General features: G+C 31.8%; 3 protein-coding genes across 3 annotated transcripts; 2 read left to right on the top strand and 1 right to left on the bottom strand.

Moving 5' to 3' along the window:
- Positions 1–2,774: 2,774 nt before the first annotated feature.
- LOC130590284 (probable LRR receptor-like serine/threonine-protein kinase At1g12460) lies at positions 2,775–5,014 on the bottom strand. Its single transcript, XM_057392353.1, has 2 exons — positions 4,938–5,014; positions 2,775–3,090 (listed from the first exon to the last, which is right to left on the bottom strand). Exons 1-2 carry the CDS (start codon positions 5,012–5,014, stop codon positions 2,775–2,777), a joined length of 393 nt encoding a protein of 130 aa, XP_057248336.1.
- An 81-nt stretch (positions 5,015–5,095) lies between these two features.
- On the top strand, positions 5,096–9,412 carry LOC104905457 (growth-regulating factor 9). The gene is made up of 4 exons (XM_010694009.3): positions 5,096–5,443; positions 5,568–6,035; positions 7,654–8,106; positions 8,675–9,412. The coding sequence occupies exons 1-4, from the start codon at positions 5,407–5,409 to the stop codon at positions 9,055–9,057; spliced, it is 1,341 nt and encodes a 446-aa protein (XP_010692311.1). The 5' UTR covers positions 5,096–5,406; the 3' UTR covers positions 9,058–9,412.
- A 2,552-nt stretch (positions 9,413–11,964) lies between these two features.
- Positions 11,965–14,571, top strand: LOC104905456 (bidirectional sugar transporter SWEET6b). The gene is made up of 5 exons (XM_057392354.1): positions 11,965–12,017; positions 13,471–13,687; positions 13,785–13,946; positions 14,212–14,331; positions 14,443–14,571. Exons 1-5 carry the CDS (start codon positions 11,965–11,967, stop codon positions 14,569–14,571), a joined length of 681 nt encoding a protein of 226 aa, XP_057248337.1.
- Positions 14,572–15,528: the final 957 nt, after the last annotated feature.

Genomic DNA, 15,528 nt, shown 5'->3' on the forward strand with positions numbered 1-15,528 from the left:
AAACTCATTATGAGAAACATTGAAATAAGTCATATTTACCAACCCAAAGCGATCAAACGACGCCTCTCCATTAAACACATTGCTACTAAGATCCAAAAACTCTAAACTATTACAACCTGCTAGCTTCCCTTCAACACTACCAGCAAGCACATTGCTCCTCAGTGACAAGAAAGCCAAATTGGGCAACTCACAAATTAGAGAAGAAATATTATGTAACACCCCGATAATTCTCTCTTTCTAGAAAATACTTATAATATAAAACTTAGAGAATTACCCAGGCATTATCATGTTTGAACTGAAACACACCAACTTAAAGCTTCGGCCCGTGTGAAAACGTTTCGGCTTACTCAGAATTTTGCAGCGGAAAACTTACTAAAACAAAACCAACTTTATTAAACTGATGAAATATGAGTCAAACCATGTTTGAACTGAAACACACCAACTTAAAGCTAAAGTCTGAAAATATAAATTCCTAGAAACAACTTAAATACTACTAATGTCACAAAAGCCTCTCCATTCCAGATTCCCCAATGGTATGCATCTTCGAACCTGTAATGTCAATGTTTTCTTGACTCTGCTCCCCCGAAGGATCACCACAGGATCAATAGGCAAAGCCATGATCACAAACACAGACAAGCACGTAATCAGCAAAGCTGAGTACTACATATCAGACAACAATAATCCTAAACATGATCTACAACAATTATAGAATAAAATAATAATAACATAATAACTGCAGATGACTCTTACTGAACTAGACTCTAACTTTTATTTCTTCTTTAAATGGAATAGTTATTGGGACGAGTTGTCTATACTGAAATAGGAAATACGGTCATGACTCCGTAAACCAGAATGACCTACGATATCGAGGAACCTTTGAACTAAAGAGGAATGGTGATCAATCCAACCTCGAAATACATATCACGGCGGACTATGTATCCCAACCCTTAATATCCAACTCTAGACGTGCACCAGTCTAAAGTCTATAACCTATTCTCGTTTCACTTTACGTTGCATTCATTTTATACTTGTGTTGACACCAACCAAGCACACAATACTCACAACTAATAATCACATAACATCACAAAACTCCTTTTTAATCTTAGAATCAATAAGTGTTCACAACTTAGCATCCAAGACTCTTTTAACTTCTTTTATTCTTTACTAACTTGCCTGTTGAACCTAGCCAACAGTAAACTGTACCTTTATATAGGTATAACTCAAAATTACCAAATAAGATCCTCGGTTCTTATAAGATAAATAGATAATCTCAAAGAATCCATGATTCCAATTTACTCATTAATTCACTACGAATTAATACCAAACTAAACTTAGTTGCTTGCATCAAACTTCCATACAAACAATCTACTTAAACATATTCTTAGTTTACATGTAGCATACAAGCAAATAACATGTAAAGCCATCTCAGTAAATCATATATATGAACTACAAGGTCCTATACATGATACTACAAATTAAAAACATCCCTAGAGCATGTTTCTAACCATTTAGCACGTAGACTATGTACGTACCTTGTATAAACGTAACGGTAGGCCACTTTTAAGCACTAAAAGTCCCCTACAGTGAATTCTCCGCCTAAAACAACCAAGAAATCGAGTAAATACTTGTACTAAAAAAATACAGCAACTTTAAAACGTCCCAAACCTTTTTAACTTCTTTAAAAATCGTTTTTATAATTTAAACTCTCTTATTTTTAATCCCTAGTATAGATCAACTATTCTAGTGATTAAAAACCATTAAAAACCTTAAAATATAACTTTCTGAATTTCCAGCATTATAAAATTTTCTAAACCTTCTGAAAATATTTTAAATGCATATAAAAATCGTATTCCAATCAAAATTCATATTTACTTTAAATATAGATTTCTAGTGATTTAAAACCCTAAAAATCACATCTTTCATGATTAAAACTAAAAATAATAAATCTGAAATTTTTCTTTTAACATATGAACCGAAAATAATTTTCATAATAAATAATAATCAACTTATAATCATGTAAATAGAAATAAAATAACAATAAAAATTAGAACTTTAATGGAATCTTAAAGGAGAAGTAAAGAAAACAACCAAAATAAGAGGAGGAGAGAGGGCGTCGGACTGAGGACAGCAGCAAGGACCGGCGGAAATCACTTTTTCGGCTTCGAGAAAAGGTTTGTGACGTTTCTTGTCGAACAAGAAACGTTACTTAGCGAAGAAGAAACGATTTTTGAGAGAAAAGATGGAAGTCACGCTCAAGAGGAAGAGGAGAGAGAAAATGTCGAGTGAGAGAGGGGAGGCTCGAAATCACGTGCAAGTGAGGAGAGAGAAAATAAGTGTAGGGCAAAATATTTGGGTTTTAGGATATTTAAATAGGCTAATCCTATTGGGCTTAGGAAAAAGGAATTGAATAATTAAAACAATAGGCTAATCCTATTGGGCTTAGGAAAAGGAATTCAATAATTAAAACTTTGATGACTAACAAGATGGGCTTGTTAGGACTTTAGTCATCAATTATCCTTTCCCTTTTTATTTCTTTTGGGCTTTCGATTCCATTAAGTATCTTTTCAAATATACTTTTAATAGTTAACTCTTATTTAAAACACGCTTAATTAAAATATTACAAACTTTATTAATCTTAGAAAAATATTTTTAGTTGACTTTTAAAATAGTCAACCCTTTTTAAAAGTCAAAGCATTTTCCAAACTCATTTGGATTTAATATAATTACATAAATAGCTTAATATATTTATGAAAATCCTTTAAAAATGTGGGGGATTACATATTACCACCAAGCACATTGTAGGAAGCATCAAAACCAATAAGATTTGTGCAATTGATCACAGAATCAGGAATTGAACCAGTAAGATTGTTGCTTGATAGAGAAATGAACTTCATTTTGCCACAACTATCAAATAATGTGGGTGGAATTTCCCCTGAAAACCCATTTTTACACAAATCCAAAAACCTCAGATTTTTCAATTGCCCAATAAATTCTGGGATTGACCCAGAAAGGGCATTAGAACTCAAATTCAACTTCCACAAAGACTTAATCTTTCCATACTCTTCTGGGATATTTCCAGTAAATCTATTGCTAAACAAAGTGATAGAACACAAATTGAAGAAGCTCCATAAAAGAAGAAAGTGGAGGAGAGAGAAAATGGGTTTGCTTTTCTTAAAAAATTCAGGGTCTTGGAGAGGGTTTGCTTTATGTGAAGAAGATTTGGTTAATATAATTACCAAATCATGTGAAAGAGAAAGTGATGAAGTGGAAAAACAGAGGAAGAGAAAAAAGTCGAGATAGTTTGTGGAAATTGTACTGAATATGATTATTCAATTTTTTTAGCATTGTATCTCTATTTTAAAACCCTGTAGAAAAACTAATATTTTTTATTTATTTTTGATGGGTCATTAGGATTGAGGGTGAGAGTACGAAACAAAATTATATGATTAATGTAGGAGGTGATGAGATTGATTGTGGGAATTAAGGTTAAACTAAAGTTTGAGTAGTAAAAAGTAAAAAGTAAGAAGAGGTTGAGGAATAAGAGGAGAGATAAAAGAAGGTGATGAATCAGAGGAGAGATAAAAGAGTTTGGAATTTTTATAATTAATGTCATGTCAGCTTTTTCTTTTTAATTAATGTCATGTCATATTTTTCTTTTATTTTTGGGGATGTTAACGGTACAAACCAAAGTTCAGTACCTTAAGTTAACAGACATCCATTTTGAGTACCTTAACTGGAACTTTTGAAAGTTCAGTACCTTAACTGAAACTTTTATCAAAGTTCAGTACCCTCCTGTATACTTAACTCAGGGAGACGTAGGAAAATAGAACTCCTCATAGACCATTAAACAATTTCTGTCACTTTTTATGAATTGGGATTCCAAGGAAAAATAATTTTCTAGGAAATACTTTCTGTTACATTATGTGAACTTTTTTCCCTTTTCGTTCTTCACATTCTTTCTATATAACCTTAAAATTGCAACATGATTTTTGCACTGTTTACATGTTTTTATCACATTAATTTTTTAATTAATATAAAAAAACAAATGTTAGTATGTAAATTGTTACAATATTAGCTTCAATATTCGTATTTTTCGATACTATCTTTATAATTTTTAATTGTGAGTAATTATTCAAAGTTGTACATCGAATCCGTGTAAGTTATTTGTATTTTTTTTTTTACAATGCTGAAAAGCGAAAGAAAATCCAATACAAGCAAAACAGGAAAGATGGAAAACTAAGTCAATCGCGAACAAGTTTGAGCACAGAGCTTTGTCATATTATGTGATCTTTGAACTTGTTGATGATTCACTCCTAGGAGCTGACACCTTTAAATAATATTTGATATTTCCTTAATTTGTAAAATTTAGAAAACATAAGAGATAGGGAGCAAATACTTTAAATATGAACATGAAAACTCACTAGAACAACAATTCCTCAAATATTTAAGTAACTCGAGCATAGGATTGCACCCCTCTATTTCTTCGTAATTTACACTTTTTCTTTGTTTTTATGGAGTATACGCACTATTTTCGTACCATTTCAAGATATAGCTGTCACACGTCAATCAAACCTCTTTGATAATTATTTTTTTGTTTTCTCTCATACTTTTTCTTTCTTCTCCGATACATTTTACTTTTTACTTGATTATGCTGGAAAACAAAATGTGCAGAGTAATTAGAAGCAAATGAAGTACTTCCTTTGTTTCTAAATAAGTGCTACATTCACCAGTTTCACGTAATCATTTGATTTTTTTTTTATCTTTAATATCTCTAATTACACACAATGACACAAGTAAAAATTATAAAACATTACACTTTAAAAAAATATATTAAAACAAATTTAATAAAACTTCAACCTAACTATATTCTATTCATAGAACATAACACTAATTAGAAATGGAGAAACTATATAAATAATATAATTACCTTTATTTACCAAGTTTTACAAGTGAACACAATCATGAATTGATACTTTTCCAAATCCAATTCAATCCATTGAGGATTCAATTTCATTTTCATGTCATGGTGACTTGGCAAAACAATGAAAGTATTATAATATGAGAGCACGTTCCCACTCACATTTGAAATCAATCCAAAAATTGACACACAATCACTCACTCTCTGACAACTCTCTGTCCTCAGCAGCATACTCTCTGCCAAAACCCCTCAGCTCTCACTCTCTTTCCCCCCTCCTTTTCTTCCCTCCTCTTGTCAGATGTCCTCTTCTTCTGACAATCTCTCTCTTTCTCTCTCCATTTTCTCTAATATCCAGTACTTATTACTAGACCTATACACTACTATAACTATTTTCATTTCTCTCAACCATTTTTCTCATTTTCTTTTCCATTAAATTTCCCCCCTTTTATATCTTCTTCAACAACTTTCATACAAAATTTACCAACAAAATGAACCTTTTTTCACCCTCTTTCTCTACTTCTTCAGGTTAGTCTAATTTTTTACTGCTTAATTCTATAAATCAGTAATCACCCTTTTTTTTTATACTGATTATCAAAAAAGATTTGATTTTTATAACTGGGTTTTCTCTTTTCTTTTATGGGTTATAAAGATTTTGATCAGAAAAGCAAAGATGTGAAGGACAGGTGGAAATTAAATTCTGAAAAACAGAGGAAAGAAGAAAAAACAGGGGAAAATGAGGATGAATCACAACCGTTGATTAATCTTTGTCTTGGTATTGGTGATGGTGGTGGGTCCAGTTACTTCTGCAGTAAAAAAACTGATGACAGAGAAAAAGACAATAACTTTGACAGAATTGTGATGGTGGAAGATGAAGAAGAGGAAGAAGGAGAAGAAGAAGATGATGATGATGATCAAGTAGTGGAGTGCAGGAATTACTCAGTGGTCAGGTTTACAGAGGAACAGCTGGATGAACTTAAAAGACAATTTTTAATATTTAAGTATATGATTTGGGGTTTACCTGTTCCTTTACAACTTCTTCTTCCTATTTGGAGAAGTTTTTCATCTTCTTTTGTTCCTCATCATTTGGACAATCTCTACACAAGATCATCCCCTTTTTGTAAGTTTTTGTTTATTTTTAGCTTCTCATTGAAATTTTCTTTAGCATTTTATATACTTCGTCATTCGTTCTTAAATAAGTGAAACACTTCTCTATACTATATATTTTGAGACAATTGTTTCAAAGTATATATATATATATTTTTTAATCTAATTTTTATTTTATATTATTTGGGAAAGCTTTTAGGATTTCTGTATTTTGGGTGTTGCTAGTTGCATGTATGATTTGGTTTTAGTTCTGGATAAGTTGTTGAATATGTTCAAATTTTATGTGTATACTACATGTTAGACTGAAATTATTGTTTGTTTTAGTGTATAATGCTGATTATTCAACATGGGTTTCAATTTTTTTTGTTGTTCCTGAATTTTTTGTTTATTTGTTCTGTAAATTTCTTTTCTCTTGCCTTTTTGTCTCTAAGCATGATTTTTCCCTCTTAGGAGACTGTTTAATGTGATTTTGAGACTTGAGTTGCGCCTTGACATAGGGGTGAAAAGTTTAGGTGTGTTTTTTTTGGCATGTATTCATATGATTGTCAAGGACATTATCTTTTGTAAGGACTGATATAATTTGTTTTGTTTGGTGATTTGTTGACATGACAAATGTGAAGGAATGCTAAAAGCTTTTGTTGCTTTCCTATTTGAGAATTGTGATTTTGGTGAAGTTTAGGATGACGAATGTGATGGAGTGCTCAAAACTTTTGTTGCTTTCCTGTTTGAGTATGGTCATCAAGGTGGGGAGGAATATGGTTGTCCTAGCTGATTCAAGTACTTTTCCAGTATTTACTGTTTGGTATTGTACTTAAGAAGCAAATGTTTATTGATCCTCATGTGGTGATGTGAGTTTGGTCGCGGTAACAAATGAGGATAATGATAATAAATGTATGGGTAATTTTGCGAAGAAAGTCTCATTATGTTAATGTCCATGGTAATGCTTACATATCCCAAAAATCTCTTTTTTCATAAATTTTACATCACCACCAGGTGGTGTTCAATGGTGATGCAAATTCCGAAGAAAAATACATGTTTGGCGGATGAAAGTATTTTCCTTACAAATTTAAACTTGTTATCATTACTATTACCATTTATTACATTCTACTAAACTGAAAGTTTGTGTTTTCAATCCTCAATTGAGCAAAATGTAGATTATAATCATGAGTGTACCCACAATGTAGGAAAAACCTAAGTCATATTTTAGACATCTATGTGCCTTGTAGAATGTAAAGTCAGTAAATCCACCTTCTAGAACTTAAACTTTGTAAAGTATGTAATATTAGAAAAAAGATTCTAATGAGTTGATCCATTATAGTTTGATCCATTGTCCAATGTTAATAATACTCAGTTGACTTGTTCTAATAATTTAGAAAGATCTTATTCCTTATATTTGTATGTAGGCTGCGACGGATGAACAATGTTTGAATTCTAATGGTACATTTGAATTTACTTATACTTAGAAGATGTCATAAGATGTGTTCTTTTCACCTTAGTTTTGGTGAACTTATTTTTTTTAAGGTGAGAACTCACCATTATTAAGATTCAGAACTCAGCTTTTAGTGGGTTGGTAGTTTATAGTTGATAAATTTGGAATTGTGGTTCTTTGGTTTCTTCATCATGATGTGCAGTGCTAGCATTTTTCCGTGAGGGTTCTGATTACCGGCAGGTGATGGATCCAGAGCCTGGGAGATGCAGGAGGACTGATGGCAAGAAATGGAGGTGCCATCAATCTGTGATTCCTAATGAGAAATACTGCGGGAAGCACATGCATCGAGGTAGTAAGCGTTCAAGAAAGCTCGTGGAAGCCTCTCCAAATTTTCGAACCCCCAACTTCATCAACTTAAATCGAAACAATAATCTGAGCAGTGACATCAGGCCACATTTCCCGGCAAATCTAAATAAGAATGGGCCAACTACGGTAGTGATGAGAGCTCCAGCTATGACCGATAAGACTGCAATGAGCAATGATAATGACAAGCAAAAGAATGTGTCAAAGCATGAGATTGTTGCAAAGGAGAAGACTGTTGTCATCAACTTAGCCTCAGGATTGGATTTCTCACCCAAAAGTGTTCTTCAAAATGGTAAGTCCTATGCTTTCTATTTGATGTTTTCTATTTGGACTAGTGATTTTTGTGGTGTTAAAAAATTGGAATTTAGATATATACTTTTACATTAGGCTGATTTTTCGTGCTCCACAATTGTGAGTTACTGTGTGTTACTCAGACGAGAGTACATCATGGTATGTTTTTCACTCGGCTATTTTATGGAAAGAATTCCATGATCTTTTATCCTAAATGAAGTGTCGAAGTGTCCATACTCATGTCATCACAAAATAGGTTATTTTAGGACTAAGGTAAAATGAAGAAACTCCAATTAATGTAGGTGGTTACTCCATTTGAACTGAAGATTCTCACTGTTGACTTCACAAAAATTCTCCTGATTTATGCATCATTTGGTGGGTCGTTTTCGTAGGAATGATAGCATAATGGCACAAACCTCACCAAATCTAATCTGTTGACTATATTGGTTATTTTGCTTGGTGTATGATCATACTTTTAATCAATCAAAAATCTCAGTTTATAAGCTGCATTTCTAATTGTCATTACAATAGTCTAGATTTCTTTGTATTCACCCTGCTCAATTTTTTAGATCCAAGTATGCCGTGTCCAAAAATCGAAAATTGCAAGACCAACCAAGAAACTGAATTAAGGTGTAAGAGAACCGATGGTAAAAAGTGGCGATGCAAGAAGGAAGTTCTTCCGGATCAAAAGTACTGTGCACAACACATCAACAGAGGCAAAGTCCGCTTAGAGAAGCCTTCGTTGGGTTCATCCTCAACCCCAGAACCCCAAGCCAAAGTGAGCTTGGGCCTCGATACCAATCTGAAGATTTCGCTTCCCACAAGGCCAGCTGATGGAAGGAACATGATTGAAGATAGTGTGGCTCGAAATGGTAGCAGTTGCTCCAGCTCCGAGGCTACTGAAAGTGATGAGAGTGCTGATTTTTCAGACATAATTGTCCTTTCTCCTTGAGTATTTTGAAGGGGTTGTTTATGGATAGCTAAGTAGAGCTCAACAGTCATGGTTTTTGTAACTGAAAATAATGTATATATGCAGTAATCAGTATACTTCTATATGGTAGCAGACTAGCAGGTCACAATAGTTGGGTTTACCTTCAACATTCTGTAGACTTGTAGGGGTACTTGAACCTGAAATTGCATCATTTTGGTGAAGCCTTTCTTTTCAGATTCTAATTAAAGTGTTTTTAAAAAACCTCTGCTGATACAATACGAGCATTTTTTCCTTCATAAATGTCTAATATTTTCTCCGTTTTTTAATAGATGTTCTATTTTGACTTTTATATTATTTATATATTTTACTTTGATCATATTTTTTTTATATTTGTATAAACTCAATGTTAACATAAAAATGTCGCTAAATTTATTTCGATATAAAATTTTAAAATATTAATTTTTTATAATTTTTTTATACCGAATAATCAGAGATATTATTGGTTAAAGTTGTGCATCATCGGGTATGTAAGTTAAGACGGAGTATTAAGTGCGTTCGTTCATTTTAAGGAGGTTTTATGAGGGAAATTAACTCATTTAAGGGATCATTTGGTTCACTATTTTTCGACTCCAAGAAACCGTATCAATTACCGATTCCCTCTTCTCTTGTTTAGTTTAACCCCTCATCAATTCATTAGACCATTACTATCAAGTGATGGTAATAGGTTCCTGCAATTTGTTACATTCTCATCCTCCGCAAGTAACAAAATTCATTATTTGATGGTACCGTATGGTTAATTAGTTACCATTCATTTACAATATAATCTTTGGCTTGAAACAAACACTTAATAAAGATAGGTGTTTCCGTTACCATTCTCCTCCTCTATCTATTCCCTTTCCACTTCATATCTTGAAACAAATGACCCTAAACGAAACCTAAACAAAACCTGTGCTTAATAGGAAAATTAAACGTAGTGGCTTATATTATACTCTCTTCGACCCATAATAACTATTGTTCTTGTATCTAATTTTGCAGAATTGTAGTGTGTATATAATTTATTGGGTTTTTTGTGAGAAAGGACCTAATAAAATACAAGTTTTGTGGGGGAAGGACCTAATAAAAAAAAATTGTCAAAATGGACATAATAAAATACTTCCGATTGTGAACAGGAACCACTTTATGAATTTTAGGACAAATTTACCATTTACCAGCGCTGACCCTTTTTTTACACCTAGTTGACTCTTTAATGTTCTGTTCCTATTTTAACTAACCCAAACATATTGAATTCTCACACTTTCCTTCCAACACCACAATCTCCATTGAAGGGAAGCATCAACTTATTCGATCTTATCCTGCAACCTTCATCAAATCCAAGGTCGCATGTTTTGCTTTTCAAATTTTTCTCTCTCAATGTTTAAGGGTTTTTGAAATTTAAGGCTCCTATTAATATACGTTTTTCCCAAATTGCAAAATAGGGTTGTAATTTCTCTTCTCGTCCTATTTTTTTTTCAAATATTGAAGGAAAATGTCTGGTAAATGAATAGAACATTAAAGAGTCAACTAGGAGTAAAAAAAACGATCAATGCTGGTAAATAGTAAATTTGGCCGAAAATTCATAAAGTGGTTCCTGTTCACAATCGAAGGTATTTTATTAGGTCCTTTTTGACAAAAAAAATTATTTATTAGGTCCTTCCCCACAAAACTTGTATTTTATTAGGTCCTTTCTGATTAAAAAACCCTAATTTATTTGACCCTTACTTTAAAATTTAAAATTTATTTTGTGTTCATCAGTAAAAAAAGAATGGCCATGCACTATGCACGTGTGAATTTCACTGTATCTCAAGGGAGTTGACTAGCATGCATGCATGTAGTGTTTGGATCCTCTAGAGTTCAGCTAAATTAACTCTACAAGGTAGAGTTTGAACAATATCAACCATTAAATAAAAAATTAATGGCTAATATATTATCTTTCTAAAATTTCCCCTATTTTATTTTCTCATTAAAATCCAACCTTTAAATCTCTCCTTTCTACCATTGTGAGCTCTTGATTTTAAAATATATGATTAAGATACAACTCTCTCATGTAGAATTGTACTCCCTTCGTCCCAAAATATAGTTTCCATTTTTCTTTCGTCACAATAATTTATGCAAGTAAAATCTAAAAGGGATAGTAAAGATTTTTTTGTTTATTTACATAAATGTTGTATGAGAAAAGATGATTTTAGGAGAGAAAATGGAGAATAATTGGTAAAAGAGCATTAATTGTAACATTTTGGTTGAATAAACAAAGGAAAAAAACAAAATTCAAGAAGCAAATAAATGATGAGACACAATTTTTCTAGATAAATTACGGAAAAATTTGAAATTTAATATTAAAATGAAAACTACTATATTTTAGGATACCCAAAATAGAAATGAGAATTATAGTTTGGGACTGAGGAAGAGTTTTAAATACTCCAGAGATTCGAACTCATGCATGCAACATACATTTGCTGCAGTTAATTAGTTGCATGCAGTATTTATCTGCTGTATTACACTCCACTATAACAATACCAACATTCCCAACAACTTCTACATAGTTCAATTTCTCACTAAAACACTGCTCAACTTTTACAACATAAAGCTATATATCCACTAATCTTGCATTTTTATGTGATCTTTCAAAAAACATCAGTTTAATCTTCTCACTAAAAAACTCAAATTTTCTGACAATGTATACCCATTTTTTACAGGATAAAAAGATGAAAATGATCATCTACTTTGGATAAATGATCATATAATCCTTTAATACTCTCTTCTACAACTCTCTGACTCTTCCTATATAAATTTCTCCCAAAATTCTCTCACATTTCATCAGTTTTTTTCATTTCTCTCTTTCTCTCTCTTCTTTGTATTTCTTACTACTTTTGATTCTTGAAGAAAGTAAAAATGGTGAATCCAGATATTATTCGTAGTGTTCTTGGAATAATTGGTATGATTATGTGATCTTCTTTTCTGTTTGTATGAATTTTTCGTTGATTTTTGCTGTTTCAGAGGTTGATTATTTTCCTTGCTGCTTTAATTACTGAATTTCTCAGCATTGTTATTGTGATTTGATTTAGTTTAATGTTACATGCAATTATGTTATTTCTTCGAAAATCGAAATATATGTATGATCACGTAGTATTAGTTCATACTATTATTATATAATTTCATTGATGTTTAAACTGAAATTTGAGATTATATGTTTAATTCTGCTTCATGTTTGCATTGTAATTAGTTTCTTTAAATTATTGATTATAATAATTTGATGAAGAAATGGACATTAATTCTTTAAGCTTACTTTGATTTGCTTCGTTGTTCAACAATTTTGATTAAAATCAAGAACTGTAATAATTCAAAAAATTGAATTCATCAATTCGATTATGTTTATTGTTTTCTACTTCATTTCCTGCTATTAATTTTATTTATATTATTCGAAATTATTGGGAGAAATAGAAATACTTATGCAGATTTTTTTGGCGCTGAACTCTTTAATAAAAAAATGGCGATATTTTGGCTTAATTTTATTATTACATGAACTTATGAGAAAAAAAAACTAACTCAATTTTATATTATTATTAATTATTCCTATAGAAAAAAAATATTATTATTAATTATATGTATGAATGAATTTATGTAAGTAATAATAATGATAATTTAAATAAGATTTCACATGACTATATTTTTTCTTATAAATCGAAAACAATTGAGACGATTGTTTCTAAGTATGAATAGTACTAATATTCTAAGTGAGAAAGATAAAAAAAATAACAGAGGAAGTACAAATTTAAGTTTGCTTAATCACGCTTTTTGTGCTTAATTTTCTGCTTCACACTTTTGATGTTTCTGTTTTACCACTATTATTGGTAATAAACTAACTTAATTTTGTTGGATTTCTTATTATTTGCAGGGAATGTCACTTCTTTCTTCCTCTTCCTTTCCCCGGCGTATGTATTTTCTTAATTTCACCTCTATTTTTGCCTTCTTTTCCTCCATTATTCTCTCTCCTCTTTTAAATACAATTCGTCTACATTTTCATGATGTCTAAATTTAATACTTCACGCATTCTGAAATAAATGAAACGTTTCTCCTAAAAAGCTCTCACATAATAGAGAGAATCGTTTCATTTATTTCAAAGTAGAGGTTGTATAAGTAATCTGAGGTTTAAAAAATCTTGACTGCATGTCTTTTTGGTAGAATGCTAGATTTGTTGGTTTTGATTATTTTAGTTGTGAAACCATATAGTATAGGATTGCAATATTACAATGTTAATATCATCAACAAAAATGACCGAATTCAGAAGTGAATTTTTGTCTCCAATTTTAAAATTATGCTCTTGGATATTATGATTGAAGTGTAAATCATATCGATTGATACACAATATTAATGCAAATGTTAAAATGTTTATAATAGGCCTACAATATGGAGAATATGGAAGAATAAATCAGTGGAGGAATTCAAATATCACACAATTGTGGCGGGAATAATCAACTGTATTATGTGGGTTTTTTACTCAATGCCCTTTGTACATCCACATAGTATTCTTGTTACAACCATCAACAGTGTTGGGCTGGTTATGTACATATGCTACAACTTGATATACTTGAGATACTCTGACATCAACAAAAGGGTAAGTAGTAAAAAGTAATTTACTGATCTTAGTAACTTATTTGCTGAATTTCTAGCTAGCTAGCTGATGTCTGATGATCTCTTTTACAACTATTCAGAAAGCAATGGTGCTGTATTATTTCGGCGAGGTGTTGTTTTTGGCTGCCTTAATATGCATCACAATCCTAGTATTCCACAGCCATACTTCGCGGTCTAACTTTGTTGGGATCTTTTGTGACGTCTTTGGGATCATTCTCTATGGTTCACCTCTTACTGTTATGGTATGAATCTTACTCTCTCCGTTCTCTAGTAATTGTTGTGGTTTCACTTTGACGTTTGAATATGCACAATTTTGATCATTAGACAAATGGAAAACATATTGAATGATAACATTTGTTTTAAATTCTTAGTAAAAAAAAGGATGCCGAACTGAGGTATTGAATAGTGTAATAGTCAAGTTGAATTATATATTTCTTATTTGATGTCTTACATTGTTATGATTCTTCATGTAGTATGTACTGAAGTATGAAATTTTTTGAACAACAGTTCAAGGTTGTGAAGACGAAGAGTGTTAAATTCATGCCACTGTCTCTCTCCCTGGCTGGTTTCTTTAATGGAATCATATGGAGTGCTTATGCTTTTATCAGATTTGATCCATACATTCTGGTATTAAATGAGTCTCAATTTGCTTAATTTTCAATGTGTTATGTTCTATTTCTCAATTTGTGACTGTAACTTTGATCCTCTTCTCTTTGATCCCTTTGTCATGGCGCGCAGATTGGCAATGGCGTTGGAGCTATACTAGGTTGCATCCAGCTTATTTTGTATGCTTGCTACTATGGCAGCACGCCGAAGAAGGGGGAAGAACCACCCAAGCAATCGCCAGTGCAGATATCAGCAGTATAAACATCAATACATCATTTTAAGCTCACCGTTTCCCACTTCTACTCTGTTTAGCTAGTTTTTTTTTTTGGTTAGATGAAGATTTAGTTTTTAGCTTAAACGAGATTAGCCATAGCATTTTTGAATTGCCTTTTCTCAAAGGAATGTCTTATAGGGTAAGTGCAAGATTATTTCAATTTTTCGACTGAAAAATACATATTGATCATTAAGAATTCTTTTCTTTCTCCTTCAATTTGGAAACTTTTATTGATCAATTTCCATCGGAAAGTGATCAAAGTTATATTCTCTTTTGCATTTGAGATCACTCAATCGTCCCCCCATAACACCTTAGCAAAAAGGCAAAAACACTATGACATATCTAAGTCGCATACACACCAGAAAAGCAAGTAAATGTTGAGAAAAATTAATGGAAACCAAATTTAGCGGTACAACGAAAGACACAATACCTGCCATTTTTCCACATATACCGCAACTGCACACATCAGGACAACGCACATAGCTAAAACAAATATTTTGTAATTTCATGAACATGGTAATCTAAAAGATATGCAAAAAGAACAACTGGTTCAATCAAATGAACATTAATTCTAAACATAAAGTTGATTAATAACGAACACTTGAACAAGTTTTTTTTTTTTAATCTATATGAGCAACGAAGGTAGTATAAAGTACAAAAAAAGGGAAAGAAGAATTTAAACCTGTGACTAATCATTTACAGCATCTCAATCTTAACCATTAGGCCAAAACATCCTTGTAACACTTGGAACAAGATAAAAGCCACATAATGAATAAACATAACGCTATTCTGAAATAAGCATATGATCATTTGCATGTCATTGTTATACCAGAGCACACGCATTGTGTTCTTATTTGACCGTGTTTTGACCTATGACGGTGTGCATATTATCTACGATTGAAAGATGTACATTACCTTATATTATTCTACCGTGTTTTGACATA

Source organism: Beta vulgaris, chromosome 1, assembly GCF_026745355.1.
Source record: "Beta vulgaris subsp. vulgaris cultivar EL10 chromosome 1, EL10.2, whole genome shotgun sequence".
Lineage (NCBI taxonomy): Eukaryota > Viridiplantae > Streptophyta > Magnoliopsida > Caryophyllales > Amaranthaceae > Beta > Beta vulgaris.